The 20,226-nt window shown below is 43.1% G+C and overlaps 4 protein-coding genes across 4 annotated transcripts; 1 reads left to right on the plus strand and 3 right to left on the minus strand.

Moving 5' to 3' along the window:
* Positions 1 to 2,791: 2,791 nt before the first annotated feature.
* Positions 2,792 to 3,424, minus strand: LOC138035412 (uncharacterized). The gene has a single exon (XM_068882113.1). The coding sequence runs from the start codon at positions 3,422 to 3,424 to the stop codon at positions 2,792 to 2,794; it is 633 nt and encodes a 210-aa protein (XP_068738214.1).
* Positions 3,425 to 4,064: 640 nt separating this feature from the next.
* Positions 4,065 to 5,108, minus strand: LOC138035413 (uncharacterized protein F54H12.2-like). Its single transcript, XM_068882114.1, has one exon. The coding sequence runs from the start codon at positions 5,106 to 5,108 to the stop codon at positions 4,065 to 4,067; it is 1,044 nt and encodes a 347-aa protein (XP_068738215.1).
* An 852-nt stretch (positions 5,109 to 5,960) lies between these two features.
* LOC138035411 (uncharacterized) lies at positions 5,961 to 13,578 on the plus strand. Its single transcript, XM_068882112.1, has 11 exons — positions 5,961 to 6,374; positions 6,861 to 7,098; positions 7,835 to 7,943; positions 8,295 to 8,398; positions 8,900 to 9,027; positions 9,229 to 9,305; positions 9,793 to 10,070; positions 10,454 to 10,602; positions 12,175 to 12,274; positions 12,666 to 12,747; positions 13,448 to 13,578. The coding sequence occupies exons 1-9, from the start codon at positions 6,234 to 6,236 to the stop codon at positions 12,223 to 12,225; spliced, it is 1,275 nt and encodes a 424-aa protein (XP_068738213.1). The 5' UTR covers positions 5,961 to 6,233; the 3' UTR covers positions 12,226 to 12,274; positions 12,666 to 12,747; positions 13,448 to 13,578.
* A 1,716-nt stretch (positions 13,579 to 15,294) lies between these two features.
* On the minus strand, positions 15,295 to 17,554 carry LOC138035415 (uncharacterized). Its single transcript, XM_068882115.1, has 2 exons — positions 17,496 to 17,554; positions 15,295 to 16,327 (listed from the first exon to the last, which is right to left on the minus strand). The coding sequence occupies exons 1-2, from the start codon at positions 17,552 to 17,554 to the stop codon at positions 15,295 to 15,297; spliced, it is 1,092 nt and encodes a 363-aa protein (XP_068738216.1).
* Between the last annotated feature and the right edge of the window lie 2,672 nt (positions 17,555 to 20,226).

The following is a 20,226-nucleotide window of genomic DNA, read 5'->3' on the forward strand; positions in this document are numbered from 1 at the left end:
AGGCCCTTGCGTCCACGTGTTATCACACCAACCATCGTCCATGTTGTAGATGATCCTTGACACAATGATGATACGCCGTATGCAATCCGACCCAGAATCGAGTTCGATGAAAATGTCGACGCATCATCCTTCGTCTGGCTTTTATGCTACGACTCGAACGACTGATGGCCCGTAACACTCTTCGATCTCGTGGGGTCTCGGTAATCTTGAGTAGGGTGTACTTGGACAAAGGTAGACGTCCCTTGACAATCTCTCGAGCCAGTTGACTGATGGCCTCGATCTTTTGATCCACGGCATCGTAGAGTTTTCGTAAACGGTCCTCTCCCGACAATCGGGTCAGATCTCGTAGAAACCAACCCAGATAGGGTGTTTGGGCACGAACGCTTCCTGGAATCCGATGACGACACGCTTTCATCGTTTTTTGGGTCTTAGGATGTCACAAGCCGTGTTTAGTCTGTGTCCTTTACTTCGTCGTACCACGTCACAAGCGGCGTTCAGACCATCCCAAAGAGCTCCTCCTGTCTGATTCATCATCAATTGACGTCGCCTTTTAATAGAATGTTTTCGACGAGACATGTCCCCCAAGACCTTTTCATAAGGTCGAAGGCGTCCCACTATCTTGGACGAGACAGGAACGTTCCCTCGGATCGTGTTCATGACCAATTCACTCACGGCATTGATTTGATCCGCATTGGCAGCCTGAAGGCGTGCCCGACGGGTTTGATGATCGGCTTCTTTCAAGACGCTCCGTAGAAACGGCCATTGTCGTTCTATCCTCCACGACATGTTGGTGTGTTCCGGGCTATCGATCCGGGGCGTTCTTTTTTATACCCGGAGCACTCCTGGTCGTTTTCGTCGTCGTCGTCGTCGGCGTCCTTTAGGAAGTTTAGGGACAGCCGTTGGGAACATGATCAAGTTGCCGCCCCGTTGGACCCATATGGGTAAACCACGTCCGCGTTGACGTCTCCCGTTTAACCAAATGCCACTACCACGTTGACGTACCATTGTTACCATGGGATCGGTTGGACTGTCCTTTTATAGTCATCGTCGACCTCTGAGTTTACGTTTGAGTTTCTCGAGGAAGATCATACCTTTGTAACGCGGTGGTTTATAGGCAGGAATGTGCGTGTACACGATGGCCGAATCGTCCCCACGACGAGCGTCTTCGGCACGTATTCGAGCCACCATGTCGTCGTACCGTTTACGGGAACGTGCTCGAGTACGAGCATTCTTACGCGCCAGAGCAGTCACGCCTCCGAGTGCAGCACTTGCGCCCGCCACGACCAAAGGAAGCACCCCGCCACGCTGTCGTCGGACGGGGGGTTTTCTCCTTCTTCTTCTTCTTTGCTTCATAGTCCCCTCAAAGGATGCGGATACCCACGCATCATTCGATCCATCACCATTTTTCGTGCCCAAGGTTTTCGTTTGAGAATCCGTTTCATCATACCGTAATTATACTTGGGTGCTTCATAGTGGCCGGTGGCTCCTAGGGCACCCATCCTTTTATACCTCTTGTCTTTTCCTAACGTGTACCCAGCAGCCACAGCTTTGCCTAGGATCGTCAAGAGGCCGCGTCCACGTTGTGGGGGTCGTCGTTGTTGTCGTCGTCGTCGTCTGGTTTTGGGCATGATTGACATCGTGGCGTTGCGCATGTCCTTTTATGGGTTACTGAGTCGGGAAGAGGTGCGTCGGACGGTGGGTGTACCGCCGTCCTCGTAGACCGTGGTCACGGTGTTGGTATGGGTAATGTTCCGGATACGACGTCCATCCGTTCGTTGACGGGCGTCTTGAGATAACAAATCCATTTGACGACGAAGTCCATCCTGGTTCAAACGTCGTCGACCTCCACGGCCACTCCCTCCAGGAGAACCTCCTCCTCCGCCAGGAGAACCTCCTCCGCCGCCGCCTCCACCACCACCACCACCGCCGCCACCTCCTCCGGGAGGACCTCCACCACCTCCGCCACCACCACCACCGCCTCTCCCACCGCTACCTCGACGGCGGGAACCTGCAGGAGAACCTGCTGGAAGAGGACGTTGACGCGGGCGTTTGCCTCCGGTCGTGGGACGCGGGCGTTTCCCTCCAGTGGTAGGACGATTGGAAGGACCACTGGCGGCAAAATCTTGTAAATCTTGGTCGGAGATATGATAATCTCTTTGGATCTGCGTTCTTTGAGCGACGGGGATACGCCCGTCCAAGAGAGAACGCATCATGTGTTGTCGTTGGGAAAGAAGCGTATCGGTCGGTAATCCATCCGTATTGTCAAGACCCAGTTCTTCCAACAAGACATCGGGGTTGGGCGTCGGCACACGACCCTGATCCAACGTTTCCAAAAACTCTTGAATCGTACTGTTGGGGGTTCGTGTTCCGACGCCGGCCGGACTGTTTCTGGGAGCCATGTTGGGAATGCTGTTCCCCACACCAGCCGGGGACGTACGCGGTGTCCTGCTCCCCACACCCGCTGGGACAGAGGTCATCCTGGGTTCAGAGAACGATCGGGTTCCTAGAGGAATGTGTTGGGCGGTCTCGAGCCGTTCACTCAAATGCAAAGCACGTCCTCCTTGTCTTCGACGTCGACGAGCCGCTCGTTCTTTGGCTCTCCGTCGTTGTTGCTGTTGACGGTACTCTTGCAATTCCTTTTGATATTCGGAAGGGTCGCGTTCAAATTGAAATTGGTCAAACGGCGATCCGGGACTGGAAGGTGTGGAAGGAGCTCTCTCTCGTCGGTACTCTGCCAAGGCACGTTGATAGTCAGAGGGATCCCAATGGGCAAACGGGGATCCTGGGCTACTCATTCACGTTTCCACACTTGAGTCGGACCATCCGATGGTGTCACACAACTGAACAGTCGGTACCGATCGTCTGAAGCGGGATGAAGGTCCATCATTATATACCCGTACGGACGTTGCGTACACCTCTCGAAGAGACGAAGCACGTCACGCCATCGATCGGGAAAGGCTTGCAACGTCAAGGCTCGAAATCCCGATTGATCTCTAGGATTCTTGAACACGAAGAGATAATGGGCGTTCCTAGAGATGGTCTTGGCATACTTGCCGGGTGGAAATAAATCTTGACACAAATACAACACCGTGATGTTCCGATGATGCGATTCTCGGGTAAATAGATCCAACACGCGTTTGTCGTTCCCACCTTCGTCCATGAGATCGTCCAAGACCAAGATGCCGCCTTGACTTTTTCCAAACCATTGTCGAAGATGATCGATGTCGGGAATCCCTTCGTGAAATCGGATCCCACGACCTTTCATCCGTTCGAAACGTGGTTGCCATACGGCATAACAGTAATGACACGGTTTCGTCCGACCTCCTTCAAAGACATCACCTTCCGTCAAGAGCGCTTCGGTCAATTGCGTTTTGCCGCTCCCCGAGGGACCGACGATCATCGTACTACTGGGTTGTCGTATCATCCTTCCTCGGCGATCGAACTGCACCTTATCTTTTTTATACCCTTACATAAAACAAAGACACGACAAGTGATGAAATAAATTTTTTTATTAATCAATGTAGAAGAATCGGTTCATGCGGTGTACAACCTTGAAGGCAGGGTAGCGCATTGACCTCTTGGACTATTTGACGACGTACTTGTCGACCCACCCTTCGGTCGTTGGCTACAAAATCATGGGGAGAAAAGGTTTGCACAAACTCGGGCATGGTACGTCCCCGAACCCTCTCTTTCAAAAACATCAAAGCATAATGACCGCAAGCGGTACTGTTCAAAGCTTGAAGGGTCCGATCGTTCCATTGCACTGCATCCCATTCGTCTTCGAGCCATCGTTCCAAATCAGGTGCACTGTAAGTCGTCATCGGGAGCCCGTAACTGTCCATGACTTCGCACCGATTCTGTTCCGTCCAAAGTCCCAACCAGTGTTGACCCGGTTCCCCTCGTGGATCCGTATTGACAATGTAAGCGGCCCGTGTCGTACGGGGCGGGCGTGACGGAAGCCCGTCGGAGGGGTGGACGCCGTGAAAGATGCGTTTCAGGATCGGATCGTCCAAGGCCAAGGCGCGTAAGGTGACGTCACTCAAGGGTACAAATTCCATTTCTGTTCACTCGTACTTTTGATACAGGACGGCTCCGTTGGCACCGGCTTGGAAGCTGTCTTCGAATTCGCCAAACACCAAAATGGTGATGTTCTTGTTGGGAGCGGCATTAAATCGGATTTCCAGACGCAGCTTGCCTTTTTGTTTGGGATTTCGATGATACGGTGAATCGGCATTCCCGCTGGGTACATTGTTAAACATGAACAAAGTGCAATTCTTGCCGAATCCCCAATCTCCTGGCTGAATCAGGTGAGGGCGATGATTCGTCAGGGAACCGCTGGCTTCCAAAACACGGTGATAGCCCAACCAGTCTTTCAGGGTATTGGTGCCATCCAATTCCAACGTTGGATAGGGATATTCTTCCCCACCTACCAGTTGACGAATACTCTTCACCCCAAAATCTTGGAAGGCATACGGGTAATACTCCAAATCCCCATTAAACGCTTTGCTATCCAGCAGCCCGATGACCAAACGGTCGGGAAGACGGCCTGTGAACAATTGGTCTTCGGTCCACAAGGTGGTCTTGCCATCGAACGAGAAGGTTCGGATTTGACTTTTGACCATAGGATAATTCGCCATTTGACCTTTCACATCGATCTTGGCCATCAGTTCGTTACCCACACTGACATTCAGGTTGACGCGGCACAAATGAAAAGTGACTTTGATATCCCCTGCACCCAACGTGACGTATCTTTTGACCCCGGTGCCACTGGTCTTGGTCCCAAACAGGAAAAAGTCCGGCGTGTTGCAAAACAGTTCCATCACCATTTCTACGCGAGGGACCAACAAACGTCCTGTTCGCATGGCGGCCAAATGAGGATACATGATCATGGTGGCTTTGTTATTGCTGTAAAAGAGTTTGGTAGCCGTCTTCAAGGCATTCGTACTGTTGTGTGCCCATCCGGCGGTGGTGGAAATGTCGTCGTCGACTCCCGCAGCTGCCAATTGTTCCTCCACGTTCAGGTAATTCACCCAACCTTGAGGGGCCAACAACGTATCGCCTTCGTCTCGACTGTAATTCAAGAGGGTTTCGATGAAAGCCTTGTACATGTACGTATCGGTCTGTTCGCTCATCAAGACACCACCCAACCGTAGATTGATCTGTTTGAAGAGACCGTGGGCCAGACATAACGAGCCAGAGATAACCGGAAGTTAAAAAATGTGACTCACACGGTTGCTAAGGAGTGACGTCATATTCATGCTCAGGACATATCATCATAGCCGGTTTGCGGTTGTGTTGTGGTTTAAGCCCTGTAGAGTTTTCGCAAGCAATTAACACTGAAAGGTACCTGGTGTTAATATGGGTGGGATTTCATGTATTGACATTTCTGGAGCTTGGATTTCACATTAACCTCGAGCAGCGCGGGAAATTGCGCTGTTTCCCTCGTCTTCAGCGAAGTCATGGAGGCCTTCTCTGAAGCGTTTGATATCCGTCGTGTCAATCTAGTTAGCGACCCAGAGAAACAGTGGTTTGTTCTAAATTCGACGATATGCGGTTGTCGGCCCAGCAAATTCTTGTCGAGATCCCCGTTAGTGCAAAATTTCCCGTCCGAATTTGCCCTCGTCAAGCTTGTTGATGTAAGAGATGTCACTGTCTTGGCCATGGATCGAAGGAGTAGTAGAGGAGAGTCTGTCGCTGTGGCCTCTCTGTTTGGAGTTGTCTGTGCGGTAACTCGAAGGAACATAAAATCTAGCGAACTCAGCTGCTACAAGTGGCTAATCGACGCTATTAATGAGCTAAAGATTGATTTGGGGTCCGAGCGTGAGTATGTAAATTCACCGACAGGCAGTTCCGTCCAGCGAGCACACGATCATCTTGAGTTTTCAGGTTCCACTCCTAGCCTGGAATCGTCAAAACTTTTTGAGCTCGAGAGGTTACAAAAAGAAAACAACAAGCTCAAAACTGGCCTTGAAGAAGCTCTCGAACAGCTTAAATCGCTTCGTGAAGAAGCCAAAAATACCGCCTGCGCCGAAGACGCGCGCGGTATTTCAGAGAAAATTTCAGAGGAACCAGAGGACGTGTGGACTTTTCTCAGCGATGTTCGGGAGAAGTACCAGCTGCCGCTTGCATCAGCTGTAGCTGATCATGTCAGTAAACCCGAAGTGGCTAAACTGCTGAACGACATTGCGAACCAAGTGACCACAAAAAATGGGCCAAAGCAAGCTTTCGAGACCATGCTTGGGGATAGTGCCCCTGAATTTTTTCAGTCCCTCCGTGTCCCCGATTGGACTTTGCTGTACTTCAAACTACAGTCCAGGATTCCAGATCAAGGATGGCAAACTATGATAAACCTGACCCATCTTGGGCGAACAGGGGTATGTTGTTAAGCTCTTGTTCATTTTTTTTTTTTTTTTTAAGGATTGGATAAATATTAGTGGTTAAAATTATCCTATCAGAGATCAGTCGAATGTCCCATATACACCTTACCATTTCCTGAGCTTTCGCACCCAAATATATAGACTAGAAAAGTTTGAGCTTTTCCACAGCTCAAATGTTACTTTTGGCAATCACAGACATCACTAGTAGTAATTAAAATGGTTATTGCTCTGGCATGGGACTGCCATCTCAACAACTTGTGGGGCTTGGAAGTAGGGGTGTTATAACTTTTGAAGTGATGTATTTCACAAGAAGCAACTGTAGAATCAGTCTACAGAAAATTATTCTTTATACATTGTCAAAACATCAAATAATGTTGTAAAAATTGTTAGTGAAATTGCATCTTTGAATATTGGGCAAATAAATTACAATTTAATATTTGTCATTGTCACTTTTGAGTTTTTTTTACTTTCTTTTATCTCAAGAATAAAGCTGATGTCCCAGTCCTGCTGAACAAAAATCAAATCAAGGCTATAAGGAAAATGGTTTTTAAAATTGTAAGAAGAGCACTAGGGATTACACCACTTCCAGAAGGGGCCCCTCGTGGCTATCAAGTGAGCCTCTCTGCAGCTGTTTCATGGGCAGCAAGAGAGACTAGATTACATCAGCCACACCAAGAAGCCCTGGAGGTCAATCTGAAACTTGATGGAAGACCATTTTTTGGTAATTAGCTTAATCATGCTCATTTCAAACTTTTGTTGGTCTGATCAGTAACTGATAATACCAAACTTTGTGGTTGATGTTGAATCAGTGGCCCTAAACTGAGGTAGTTTGCAACAAGTAGACACAAATCATAGACACAGGGTGACATGTACGAATTTGCTGGTCTAGTGGACAAAAAAAAATGCAAATGAGATTTTAGCTACCAATGTGACGTTGATGGAACTGTAAGCATGTAATAAACAACTGTAAGCATGTAAATAATTGCTATATACGGTAATATTACAGTAATCATGTTGATCTTTTGTTTGCTTATTTATTTGTTTTCATGAACAGATTTGCAAACTTTGTCAATATAAAATATTATTCTTCCTCCATATAATGTGAACTTTCATATTATAATATTATAGTAGGACGTTATCGTTCCCTTTGAACAGTCATTTGCCCCCAACAATTCACATTTGCAGCTCTAAATTTTTATTGGATGAGATGTTGCTCAGGCTTAGCCATGTACTCACAAAAGTTATTACTGTGACATGACAGAGGCAGAAAATTATCAAACATTTTTTTTATAATTTTTATCTTTCCTACAACTTTCAGTGTTTTTTCATTAATTTTTTAGTAGGCTAAAAGTTCAGTTATTCACATATTGCAACACAGTATATGGCTGCCTTTATAACTGTATTAAGTCCATTCATGTGTTGCATTCATTCCCCCCATTTTCATTTTGCCAATATAGGTAGGCAACAGGTCATGATTGGGATTGTTCCAGTGAATGTGCACCATGCGTCCAGTGAAAGCTGTAAAAGTATATATCCCATTGCAATTGCCAATTGCAAAGAAAGTAGGTGAGTATCCGAATCAAATATTGATAAATGTACTATCTTAAAAGGTGATGTTCATCTAGCAGGTCACATGATCTTAATAATTAAATAAGATATCCTCAATAGTTTTTGAATTCTAGGTAAATATATTCTATTCCTGTTTGGAGGTGTTTGTCATGATGAATTGGTAGAGATCATCACTTTCAGATATTGAAGTGAATTTGATGGTATTATGTTGAGCATGCAGACATGTGCTGCTCTTAAGTTACATGTATATGTTTTCAGGTCATGGTTCTGGGTCCATAGTCATATTGTCAGTGACTTTTTCTACTTCCTGTAAGTTTTTCAGTAACACTTTTGTTTTTCTTTTGCTAGGCAAAACATTGAAACTCTGATAAGGGACCTGAATAACCAGAAAAATGCCATTAAGAAAAATGGTATCACTGTTGATGACAGACATTTTAAAGTTAAATTTACAGGTGATGATGCTTCTTTGAATGGTGTTGAATTCTCAAATCTCTTGTTCACATTGTCTTGAACCTGGTATGGCAATGACTTGTGAAGTTGGATCTGGTAGAAGTTGGCTGAGACTTTGAGTACAAGTTTGCCCTTTCATTCGGTGGAGTTTCTGTGTTTAGCGTGGCGGAATGATGCGGTGTGGTTTCTGTATCTTGTTTTGAAGTTGTTCTCTGTGAGTCCAATGTATGTTTCGGTTGTGTTGTTGTCTTTATGTGTAACGGTGGCTTGGTAGATTACTGATGTTACACGTAAAGACAACAACACAACCGAAACATACATCGGACTCAGAGAACGACTTCAAAACGAGATACAGAAACCACACCGCATCATTCCGCCACGCTAAACACAGAAACTCCACTGAACTCAGCAAGCATATCTGGACCCTCAAAGAAAAATCCTAATCCTATATATATATATATATATATATATATCTATGTATAAATTTCTTTTTTTTTTGGCAGTCACTCTTGATTATAAGGCACTTATAATGCTTCTCAAGCACAAAGATGTTGATGGTAAAAGTGTGGATACCCAACTTTGTCAAAAGGGCTTGGACACAGAATGTTGTGCTTTCTGTACAGTTATTAGGGTAGGTATGGTGATAAGAATCTAGTCATCATTAATTTTCATTCGTTTATAAAGGCTATATATGCAAATTTTTGTCAAGTATTGCTGAAGGATATTAAAAAAAAAACCAATGTCATCTTTCTCAAAGAGTGAAACCCGTGTCCAGTAAGTATAAGTAATGATTATGTATTGGTAAGTTCTCTATGCATCTTGTATTATGTAGGGTTGTGCATGTCCAGGGATCCCACATGGTGAGGCCTGCGCTGAATGCTTTAGAAAGAGCAAGGCAAACATTGGGGAGTGAGTACTATCTTAAAAAATTCAAACTTACTAAATTCTGGCAAGGCTTTCACTAAAATTTAGAGTAGCTAATTACTAGTAAATCAAATTACTGTAGTAGGGAGGGAACTGAGTTAAAGAAGCAGCAAGTAGCTAGTAGCTTGAAAGTAGCCACGAGTTATACTTGAAATGGTTGCCATTGCCCTCGGTGATAGCCCTGTTCATGATATTGTTTTACATGTCAAGTGTGCTTTTTGCCTATGAGGGCTGTATTATTATTCTTATTATTTTTGTTACTGTCATTATCATTGTGATTGTCACATATGGATCACTTAATGAGCAATTTGTGAACCTGATTAAAGCAGATGACATTCACTTTACCTCAAAGTAAATTATGCATTCAGGTTTTACTCAAATTAGGAATTTAGCATATTGAACTTACTTCATTGACTTATATTGATCACTTGTGAAGTATCCAATCTGACTTTAGTATCTTTCTTTTCTTCAGGTGGACAGGGATAAGGGATGACCTCCTATTTCTCCTTGAAGAGGATCTTTGTAATGTTAACTTGTGTGCTTTACACTGCGAGCTGCGCAATACAGAGCAGCTATTGACTTCATTGGGAATGTTTGCGTATGAATGTGGAAGCCTGAAACACTGCAATGCTGTTTTGTCAGAGTATGGACCTGACAGCATGAAGGGAAAAGATCGAATTATAGTGAAGACAAAGCCTGGACAGGACAGTGCCATTGACAGGCACAACATTCAAGTCATATCATTTTCAGGTAAAAATAGTTTTTCTTGCTTGATTAGTGGACATACTTAGACTGAGATGTACAGAGCTTTGTAGGGTAGCAGCTCTCTTGTTACTCAGTTACAGTAAAAGCATTGCGTTGTGGTTTGAAGCCACCAGTAAGGTGAGCAATTCAGTTCATCAATTCACTGTCAACAAGCTGATCAGTCTTGTCAGTTTAACAGGTGTGGTGGAATACTAATTTACTTTATACACATACATTTGCCTTATACGCATGCAATGCTGGATATTATTACTGCACTCTGTGACAATTAATCACAAAACCATACACTGCAGTATCAGATATTCATCCTACAAGGTACACTATAAAATTTAATATTGATAGGGGAAAGTCCAATTATTATTGTTTTTCAGGGTCAACTGAGCGCAGGTTTTTAGACAACATAGAAGAAATTGTGGTCAGATCCCTGCCAGACCAAAACATGATAAATTTCTTCAAGAATACAGATGTTGTTGAGACCTACCTTTTAAATCATATCACATTCTGTGAAGAAATGATCCAGGTAACATTTGTTCCTTTGAAGGTTAGAGTTATCAGTGGGGGCTTAAGGTATGACAACACACAGATTTAAACCATCTTCTTTTAAATTAATGAATTTGCTTGTTATATACAATAATTGTCATTGTTATAGACACTAATCATCTTGATTCCTAGATTTAAGCATTGTTGTATATCCTTTTTGGCTCAGCCAGGTAGGAGTCCTGGCACTGAAATGTGCCTGAGTGCTCCTGGGATATACAACAAAGATAATAATCATGTTTAGTCGTAGATTAACGCATTGTTGTATATCCTTTCTGGTTCAGCCAGTTAGGAGTCCTGGCACTGAAATGTGCCCGAGTGCTCCTGGGATATACAACAAAGATAATAATCATGTTTAGCCATAGATTAACGCATTGTTGTATATCCTTTCTGGTTCAGCCAGTTAGGAGTCCTGGCACTGAAATGTGCCTGAGTGCTCCTGGGATATACAACAAAGATAATAATCATGTTTAGTCATAGATTTAAGCATTGTTGTATATCCTTTCTGGTTCAGCCAGTTAGGAGTCCTGGCACTGAAATGTGCCTGAGTGCTCCTGGGATATACAACAAAGATAATAATCATGTTTAGTCATAGATTTAAGCATTGTTGTATATCCTTTCTGGTTCAGCCAGGTAGGAGTCCTGGCACTGAAATGTGCCTGAGTGCTCCTGGGATATACAACAAAGATAATAATCCTGTTTAGTCGTAGATTAACGCATTGTTGTATATCCTTTCTGGTTCAGCCAGGTAGGAGTCCTGGCACTGAAATGTGCCTGAGTGCTCCTGGGATATACAACAAAGATAATAATCATGTTTAGCCGTAGATTAATGCATTGTTGTATATCCTTTCTGGTTCAGCCAGGTAGGAGTCCTGGCACTGAAATGTGCCTGAGTGCTCCTGGGATATACAACAAAGATAATAGTCATCTTTAGTCATAGATTTAAGCATTGTTGTATATCCTTTCTAGTTCAGCCAGTTAGGAGTCCTGGCACTGAAATGTGCCTGAGTGCTCCTGGGATATACAACAAAGATAATAATCATGTTTAGTCATAGATTTAAGCATTGTTGTATATCCTTTCTGGTTCAGCCAGGTAGGAGTCCTGGCACTGAAATGTGCCTGAGTGCTCCTGGGATATACAACAAAGATAATAATCCTGTTTAGTCGTAGATTAACGCATTGTTGTATATCCTTTCTGGTTCAGCCAGGTAGGAGTCCTGGCACTGAAATGTGCCTGAGTGCTCCTGGGATATACAACAAAGATAATAATCATGTTTAGCCGTAGATTAATGCATTGTTGTATATCCTTTCTGGTTCAGCCAGGTAGGAGTCCTGGCACTGAAATGTGCCTGAGTGCTCCTGGGATATACAACAAAGATAATAGTCATCTTTAGTCATAGATTTAAGCATTGTTGTATATCCTTTCTAGTTCAGCCAGTTAGGAGTCCTGGCACTGAAATGTGCCTGAGTGCTCCTGGGATATACAACATGATTATTATTACTTTTTAAAGAGGGTGATAATCGAGTCCATTATCATGTATCCTTTCTGGTTCAGCCAGGTAGAAGTCCTGGCACCGTGGTGTGCCTGAGCGCTTCTGGGATATGAAGTTAATTCAACAAAAAGAGATTGTGAGAACGTGCACATCGAGAAATAGGTAAGTGGGTTCTGATGAAGGACTAAAGCTCGAAGTTTTAGCTTTCCAAATTTTTTGCTGAGGATTTTAAACTCTTTCCTTCAAGTGCAACACATGGTTTAATAATTTTAAGGGGTTGACTGGATCCTGGACCTTAAACATGAATGGCATCAACTTTGATGGCTTTGATAAACATCGAGATGGTTTTGAGACAAATGGGAAAAAGAGCCAAATATAACCAAATACACATTATACATGTGTAGGTTTGTAGCTCACGCAGGCCTCTTAGGTTCTTTTGCCTCATTAATGACTGTTCTTTTGTCCCTGGCTTAAGTTCTGCTCGAGTTCGGGTAACTTAATTGGGTATTGGAGGCATAATAGTATCTATTATTGCTGAATTCCATATCTCTAGTTTTACACCCAACTGAAGAATTCCGGAAAGTTTGTTAGAGACTGGGGAACATACTCAGAGTCAATTGATATCAGCAATACAGGTTAGTTTCTTCTCTAAAAGGATGAAAATTTTTGGTGTGTTATTGATATGATGACAAGGTGATCGCCCTCTCTATGATTTTGGCTCCTTCAGTCGGATCCCTTTGTGTAATAGTCTAATATTTCCATACTGTACTTTCAACTAACACTGCTGGCAGTTTCTTAACCCCAACAAAGTTTGCTGAAAACAAAGTGAAAACCCGACGGCAGTCAAGTGTGTAGTAATAGCATGAACTGGGAAATAATTTAGTCACTATTTTAAATTATTGTACATCGGTGTCACAAGCTCGATTTTGATTGGCTATAAGCACGCAGCTAATTCTTGCTTGCTCTGTTTCTCTTACGTCATGCCTACAGACAATCGATTTTATATATGTAGAATTGACGTCATACCTACAGACAATAGTTTTATGCATGCAGAAGTGACCTAACACTTCTAACCAGCAGTTCGATCAGTTTTGTTGTGGCGGAGCTCAGCTCAGGAATATGCATAATAAAACAATTATTGAATTCGGTTTTCGCATGTTAGCGATAATTATCAAGGCCTCAGTTTGTGTTATCCGCCTCAGCCTTCGGCTTCAGCAGATAACACAAACTTTGGCCTTGATAATTATCGCTAACATGCTCAACCTCATCCAATAATTGTTAATTGTCAATTATTTTCCCTAATGGTTATAAATTTCACTCTCGTCTTCACTTAAGGTTTATTACAACAAGTGCTAAATACGAAGCTCGAATCCTGGAAAACGAAGCAGCAAGCAGCAGTCTCAAAGCTAGCCATTCTTCAAAAAGAAAGCAAAAATTTACAGGTTGTTCAGAAATTTGTTGCTGAACACCAGCGTGATGCCTACAAAAATGTAAGTATATCTGATTTACAATAAAAAGTAGTCTGCAATGTAGTAAATAGAAATTGTAGCTGATAAAGCAAGAAACATGAAACATTAGGATTTCTGTACGTAGGAAAACTCGGTCAATGTTTAACGTTTGAATGTGGTCTTTGATACGAAGAATCGTATCGTAAGTTTCCCGTAGTCTCCACTGCGAAGGTACATTTTTGGCCACCAAATTAGTTCCAATTCACGAGTTGCTCTCCCTTCCCCGATGGATACAATAATTTCAGAGCGACTTGTCGGCGGTTGTAGCGTGGTTTGTGAGTTGTTAAACCGTGAGAATGCTCTTCGCTTTGCTGCCTCCACAGCGTCTTCTGTGCTGGTGAATCGTTGAAAATTCACTTGCACTCCATGCTTGAATGCCGCCGATATTTGGAGTGTAGCAACATCTTGTTCAGCCAGTGCATTGATAAGCGTGTCCATGTCATAGATTCGGTAGGAAAATCTTCGAGTGCTGTCGTGAAAAATCGGGTGTTTGTAATGTTTCACATCTCGTACCTGGTGCTTTGGCGGACTTCCTAGCCTGTACAGTAGATGCTGAAAATAACCCTTCTTGACGTGAATTTCATGCAGTTGTTGCCACCCAGCTGAAAGACGGGAAATATAGGCTGATGATGATGGACGGGAGTGCCATGCATTTGGCGTACAAATTCATTAATCGCTTTGATCATAATAACAGTTTTGCCTCTTTACTTTGAAATATTACATAGCAGCTATAGACATCCCTACATCCTTACCTTTAGCATTTGGACTTAAAGACCCAGATAGTTGTTCTGAAAGTAGTGCCAGCCATGTCTTATAGGACGCCAGCTCCTCACTCATCAGCATTTTCGGGATAGGCTCATCCTTTAGTGGTTGTCCCTGGGAGTCCTTAAAAATCCCACTGTCGAATTGGTATTGATCGTGCATTTTGTCGTGATGTTTTTGAAGGGAATAACCCGTCTTAAAATTTTTATCGCACCTACGACAACTTACTGTGAACGCCATGACTGGTGATACCTCGCGAAAATTAAGGCGTGTTTTCTGAACGTGAAAAATGATATTGTTTTATTGATAAGTGAGATATCCTTGTCCATAAATAACCGGATATACACGTAATTTCAGCGCAGAAAAGAGAGATGGAATGAATTTGCAATTCTTTCTTTCAGTCTCCAGAAGTAGTATTTTCTCTAGCTGCCTGATTGAGGTAGACGAAATTTTTGCTTTAGTATACTCGTCAATGATTTTTAGTCCACCTAACTCGTACTAAACTTGAAATCCTTCAAATGTTATCGCCATTACTAATTAAAAACTATTTGATTGACAAGACTAAAAAGCTTTTTATTTTCTTCAATTTCTTCAAAATTGTTTCCTTTAACAAGCATTTTTAAAAAAAAGAACAAGGTCATACTGAAAAACTGACAAGGTTTAAGAAGGAAGAATACTTGTTTAGTCCAGGAAGCCTAATTACAGCATCGGAGAAGCCTTAAAATTCAGATGTCTTTGGATATGGTGACGCTTAGGTGCTCCTTCCAGATATTAGGTATTCCAGATCACTGCTGGGAACTGATTCAACGAACAAGAACATTAAACGGACAGAATTTGTTATGTTACTCGAAATGACTAGGTCTATGTAAAAATTAGGCACAACGAACACTCCGCAGACTAAGCAGTTGTTGTTTATGTGCCTCCCACGTGTTCGCACAAATCGTTGGCTGATGGTCTTTTCCACGGGTTTGAGCGAAGGCAAGATCGATAGAGATCGATAAGCACCGACGGGACATTCGGATACTTGTAATTTATACATCTAATTAGGTATCCGAAGGAATATATATCCGAGCTCTTGCTTTGCTTTCCGTTTGCTTTCCCTAGTTCGGGTGCGAGATGTTTAAATTTCTTAGTATCTGCTGGTGTTCTGTATATCTTTGGACTTATTTGCTCCGTAGCTTTCCCAAAGTCTATCAGCACACCTTCTACCTCGGCAAAATTGCATCCGTCCAGTACAACGTTGTTGGCCTTGATGTCATTGTGAAGAATTTTAACATTTTCATGCAAGTATCTGATTCCTTCACATAGTCCCCTTATTAGGCGCCTCCAGTGAATAGCTGCCGCGTTTTCGGTAGAAATGGTACTCAAATTCGTGTGTTGTCCGTTCACACTGTGGAAATGGGTAATTATGTCCACTCTGTTGTTACGCTCCACTGCGCCTAAGAAACATACCAGATTGGGATGTCTTAGTTTCGCTGTCATCCTTGCTTCATGTTTACTTGCCGCGCTATCACCTTGTTGTTTCACAACAACCGTCTGTGCTCCGTACTTAGCTAGCGAACAAACTCCAAAACATCCACTTCCTATCTCGATTTGTAGGTCGATCAAACTGCTCTCTTCGATTTCAAGTAACTTCTCTGTTTCTGCCTCTTTCCACTTCGAATAGAAATAAAGAGCATGTTTGTGATAGCGCTGCGCTTCGTTATCTATTCCGCTCTTCCCCTTCAATTTTTCCTCACGTGCGGGTTTATCGTCGTGACATTTAGCGTCTTCTGGCTCGCACTTCTGATTCGTTTTCTCGCTCTGCAACTTTGATGACCGAGCTTTTGCTATACGAGCGTTGCGGCTTTTTCTTCGTTTTGCATCAAGAGCTTTTTGTTCCTTCTTCCTTTTCTTTCGACTATCGGAGCTCCTACGAGATCTTAGCAATTTGGAAGCCTCCATTATTAACAATACGCGCGGCCAAACGGGAAATGCGCAGACCACAAATGCATTTGCCGGCCCTGATTCTGATTGGCTGCAGAGATGTCGAACAATTTCTTTCAGACAATGAGGTCCCGAGGATACCATTTCAACGCCGGAGTTGGTGCGAATTTTTGTGGATAAGTTTTGTAGTTCTTTAATGAACGTTTGACGTTTGGAGACTTTTTGTTGTAAAATGGAAGAAGTCCCAAATTTTCAGCTTTTTTCTTGTTAAAACTCGGACGCTTTTTTTTTTTTTTGGCCTTGTGTATTGATAATGATAAATAGCTCGGACGCAAATGATGCTACTCGGGCCACAAATAAACTATATGGCCTCCCAAAGTTACGTAATTGTCCTATTGGCGACGAGCTTGAATGATCGTGTCAGCAGAATAAATAAATAGCACCATTTACGGCCGTACAATGGGAGCTCGATTAGGGACGGTGTGTTAGATTGGCTTCCAACTACAGTGCGTTCGATTGGCTTTATTCAGAATTTCGAATTGACAGAATAGCCAGAAAATTCTTATATCAAGGTAAATTTGTGGCGATATTTCCTTTCACGAAAATCTGAAAATATCTAGTCACTGTATTCCAATAACTAAATATCTCAAGGCGGTATCTTGGGCTCCATGATCTCGAAGGAATATGGAATGAGAACAATCGATCGAATCCTTTTAAGTCTCAGTGTGAAGAGTTCTTGTTGCTTTATACACCTTGTTCGAACATGTATTGACAAGGCAGTGGTTGTAGTCAGATAACTGTCGCTATTTAAACTTTTAACAAGCTACAGTGTAAGTGTGCGTGAGATCATGTTATGCTCTCGCCTTTATATTCAATTAGCGGTTCAGTACTTGACATTGGATTTTGATTTATGTTGTTGTTAGTATGACTGCTTGGGTGAAATGTTGATCACTTGAGTTTCAGACTAAAGGTAGATTTTGAAATACTTAAGAGTTAACTATGACCAGAAGCTGAGTTGATGCAAATTGCTTGCCATTTAAGGTTTTCTGTTTGTGGCGGGATATTGCTAAAACGATGAGGGAAAAAGTGTTTGATGATGACATGGAAGAAGAAATAGACGTTTTTGACTTAGAGGTTAGTGCACTGGTATATCTCTTGTACCAGTTGGTTTGCAAGATATTCCTTCTTGAAGGCGGCTTACCTCAGTTCTTGTGCATAGTAGAAACAGTCCTTTCACTATTACCATCCTCTTTTCTGCAGTGCAAGGAGTGGGGATTTTCCTTGAGGGACCTTTTTGGACTCGGCCTTGGTACTGGTGATTATGGCCATTTGACAGTTGAACACGCGTCAATGTTGCTTAGGAATTTCCGATCTCTGCGACACTACAGCAACCAAGGGTTTGAGGCGGCGCACAAGCTACAAAAACAGATCTTTAGCAGAGCTACGAACCACGATGGTAGTGGTGAAGCTACTTCATGTTAGTTTATAGTGCAATTTTAGTGTTGTTGTTGTTGTTTTTATCTGGTTATCATTTGCTTAGTTCACGCCTTAACCTTAAATTTCAAGGAAATGTTGGAACCGTTCAGCTTTACTATTAAGAGCGTTTCTTAAGTGAAAGATAAAATGTGTCACGATAACGTTGTTCGGAGGGTACCTTTTTCACCTTGGCCGGGTTCCTGGTCATCTGTTTGTGATTCACGTTCAGGCCGGATTTTCTTAGCTTACAATTGTTTTCTTTTTTGTTTTTTTGTTTGCTTAGTGGACCAGATTTTAACGCATCATTATGCGGAGAAGCTTCTGTATCTGAGGTTGTGTTTCCGGAATGCCAAAGAATGTGCAAGGCAAGGTGAGACCAGTGAACTAAGGCGTGGATGTTACGTTGTATAGGCATACGGTTCACGCAGAAGAAAAGGGTTGCCTTTTTTGTTTGGTGTTTTTTCTCTGTCATGTGCTGCTCGTCGGCGCATCGCAAGAATAAATTATTCAAAAACAATGCAAAACGCCAAAATAGGTAAAAAGTTAAAGGTAAAACCAGTAAATGAGAAACTTCTCTAAAGCGTTCTGAAGGGCGCAAAAAATCGAGTCTAGAAAAAAAAGTGCTTTGGGAAAAAAAGCGAGGAAAGCTTGAATGTAGCATTAAAAAAAATCGATTTCGATGCAACTTAACTATGCGGACGTTTCATTGCCAACTCAAGAAACGTCTTCTCTACTCTGTCACCATTTTTTATTTCAGTCTTTCCTCATACAACCCTACTGACTTTTTATACGCTGTTTATTAACGCATATTTTTGCTGCTGTTCATTAGGGGAAAAATTCTATTTTAGAGGATGTGGCTGGAACAAGTCAGTTAGCACAAAAAATTGGGGTGCAGAACATAAACGGTGGATTGAAGTAATGGATGAACTTTTCACAACATTTTTGTCTAAGGACTTCTTGACATATGACTACTCTGAACAGCTTTCTTGCCTTGTGACAGAAGGTGACCTCCCAACCCTGGAATATGACAGCATGTCCTGGGAAAGCATTTTAAAACATAAAATGACCGAACGTGAATGGATCGAGAATGAAACGCCGCGTACACGAAAGGCTAAGAAGACGCGCCTCACTAAGAAGACTCGGCGGAAGTTGTTCAAGCTCACGAAAGTCAGAAAGAACCGTCGCCGCCAGTCTTCCGTTACCATCTCCTCAATTTCTACTTCTTGCAAAAGGAAACGGAAATTGGGTGCCACCACTTCCCCTGTATCTCCTAAACGAAAACTGCGGCTGTTTTCGTCATCAAACACAACGTCCCACTACGATATGAGCAAGCCCAAAATTCGACGCTCTTTATTTACACCATGTAAAAGAAAATGTATGGAAGCACCACTTCAAAATCTTTCTTCTGCAAAGCGAAAAGCATCTTCAACTCCAAGTAGTCCACTGCTATTGTCTCCCACGCTTCCTTCTACTCCACGGTCAAACACAAGTCATACGGTGCCGTCAAAACCGTCAGGTAGAAAATTGCCTTTATCAGACACGTTGGAATTCTCAGCCACTACTTCACCACCATCAGTCGCAAGTGGACAAATTCCGTCAGCTAGTACACTGCCATCAGACTCGAGTGATTTTCTGGCGTCGACATTATCCGCCACCATTTTACCGCCATCAGATATGAGGAGGTTAGCCTCTTCGCCACCCCTGGCAGCCAATACTATGCAAGGAACAAAGCCGCGTCAGTTCCCACTATCGATTCCCTCTGATCCTGAGAACGTCATGCTACATTCCAGTAGCTTACCATCATTTTCTCGTGTGTTCTCTTCTACGTGTCCAAGAGAGATAATTTTGACAAATCCCCTCCCCCCTGTCGATCGCAGTATCACCGCACAACAAAACACGCTGATGAGAGTTCCTGGTGATTTCGTTTTTACTGACGTAACAGAGCTCAAAACCCGTCCACCAGCATCCGTTGTCCATGCAGCAGTGAATCTCATAAGACAAGAAAAGAAGTTCAGTGATGAGAGTGGGAAGCCAATAGATCTTGATATTGAAGATGAAGCAACAGGTATCGCCATTGGTCAACTGGGAATTTTCTCCAGAACCGGTCTAGGACACCTTGAATGGTTAGGGGAAATTGCTGAAATGCAGCTCAGTGTTAGAGAAGAAGAAAAGTGGTTGATGCAGTCTCCCGACGACTTGGACAATGAAACAAGAGAGAAATGCCTTCACGTCTTGAAGAAATGTCCTCTTAACTATTTGGTCGCCTCAGAGGGCAAATGTTCCGTGACTGTAAGGGCATTCAGTAATCTTTGTTTGGAGAGCTGCATTGACGACTCTGTTATTGACACAACGATTGCAAGATTACATCGGCAATCTACTTGCAAAGAAGCTGTTCTGTGCCTCCCAGTTCATACCATGACCTGGCTCGATACTGGTGATAAG

Source organism: Montipora capricornis, unplaced genomic scaffold (genome assembly GCF_036669925.1).
Source record: "Montipora capricornis isolate CH-2021 unplaced genomic scaffold, ASM3666992v2 scaffold_384, whole genome shotgun sequence".
Classification (NCBI taxonomy): Eukaryota; Metazoa; Cnidaria; class Anthozoa; order Scleractinia; family Acroporidae; genus Montipora; species Montipora capricornis.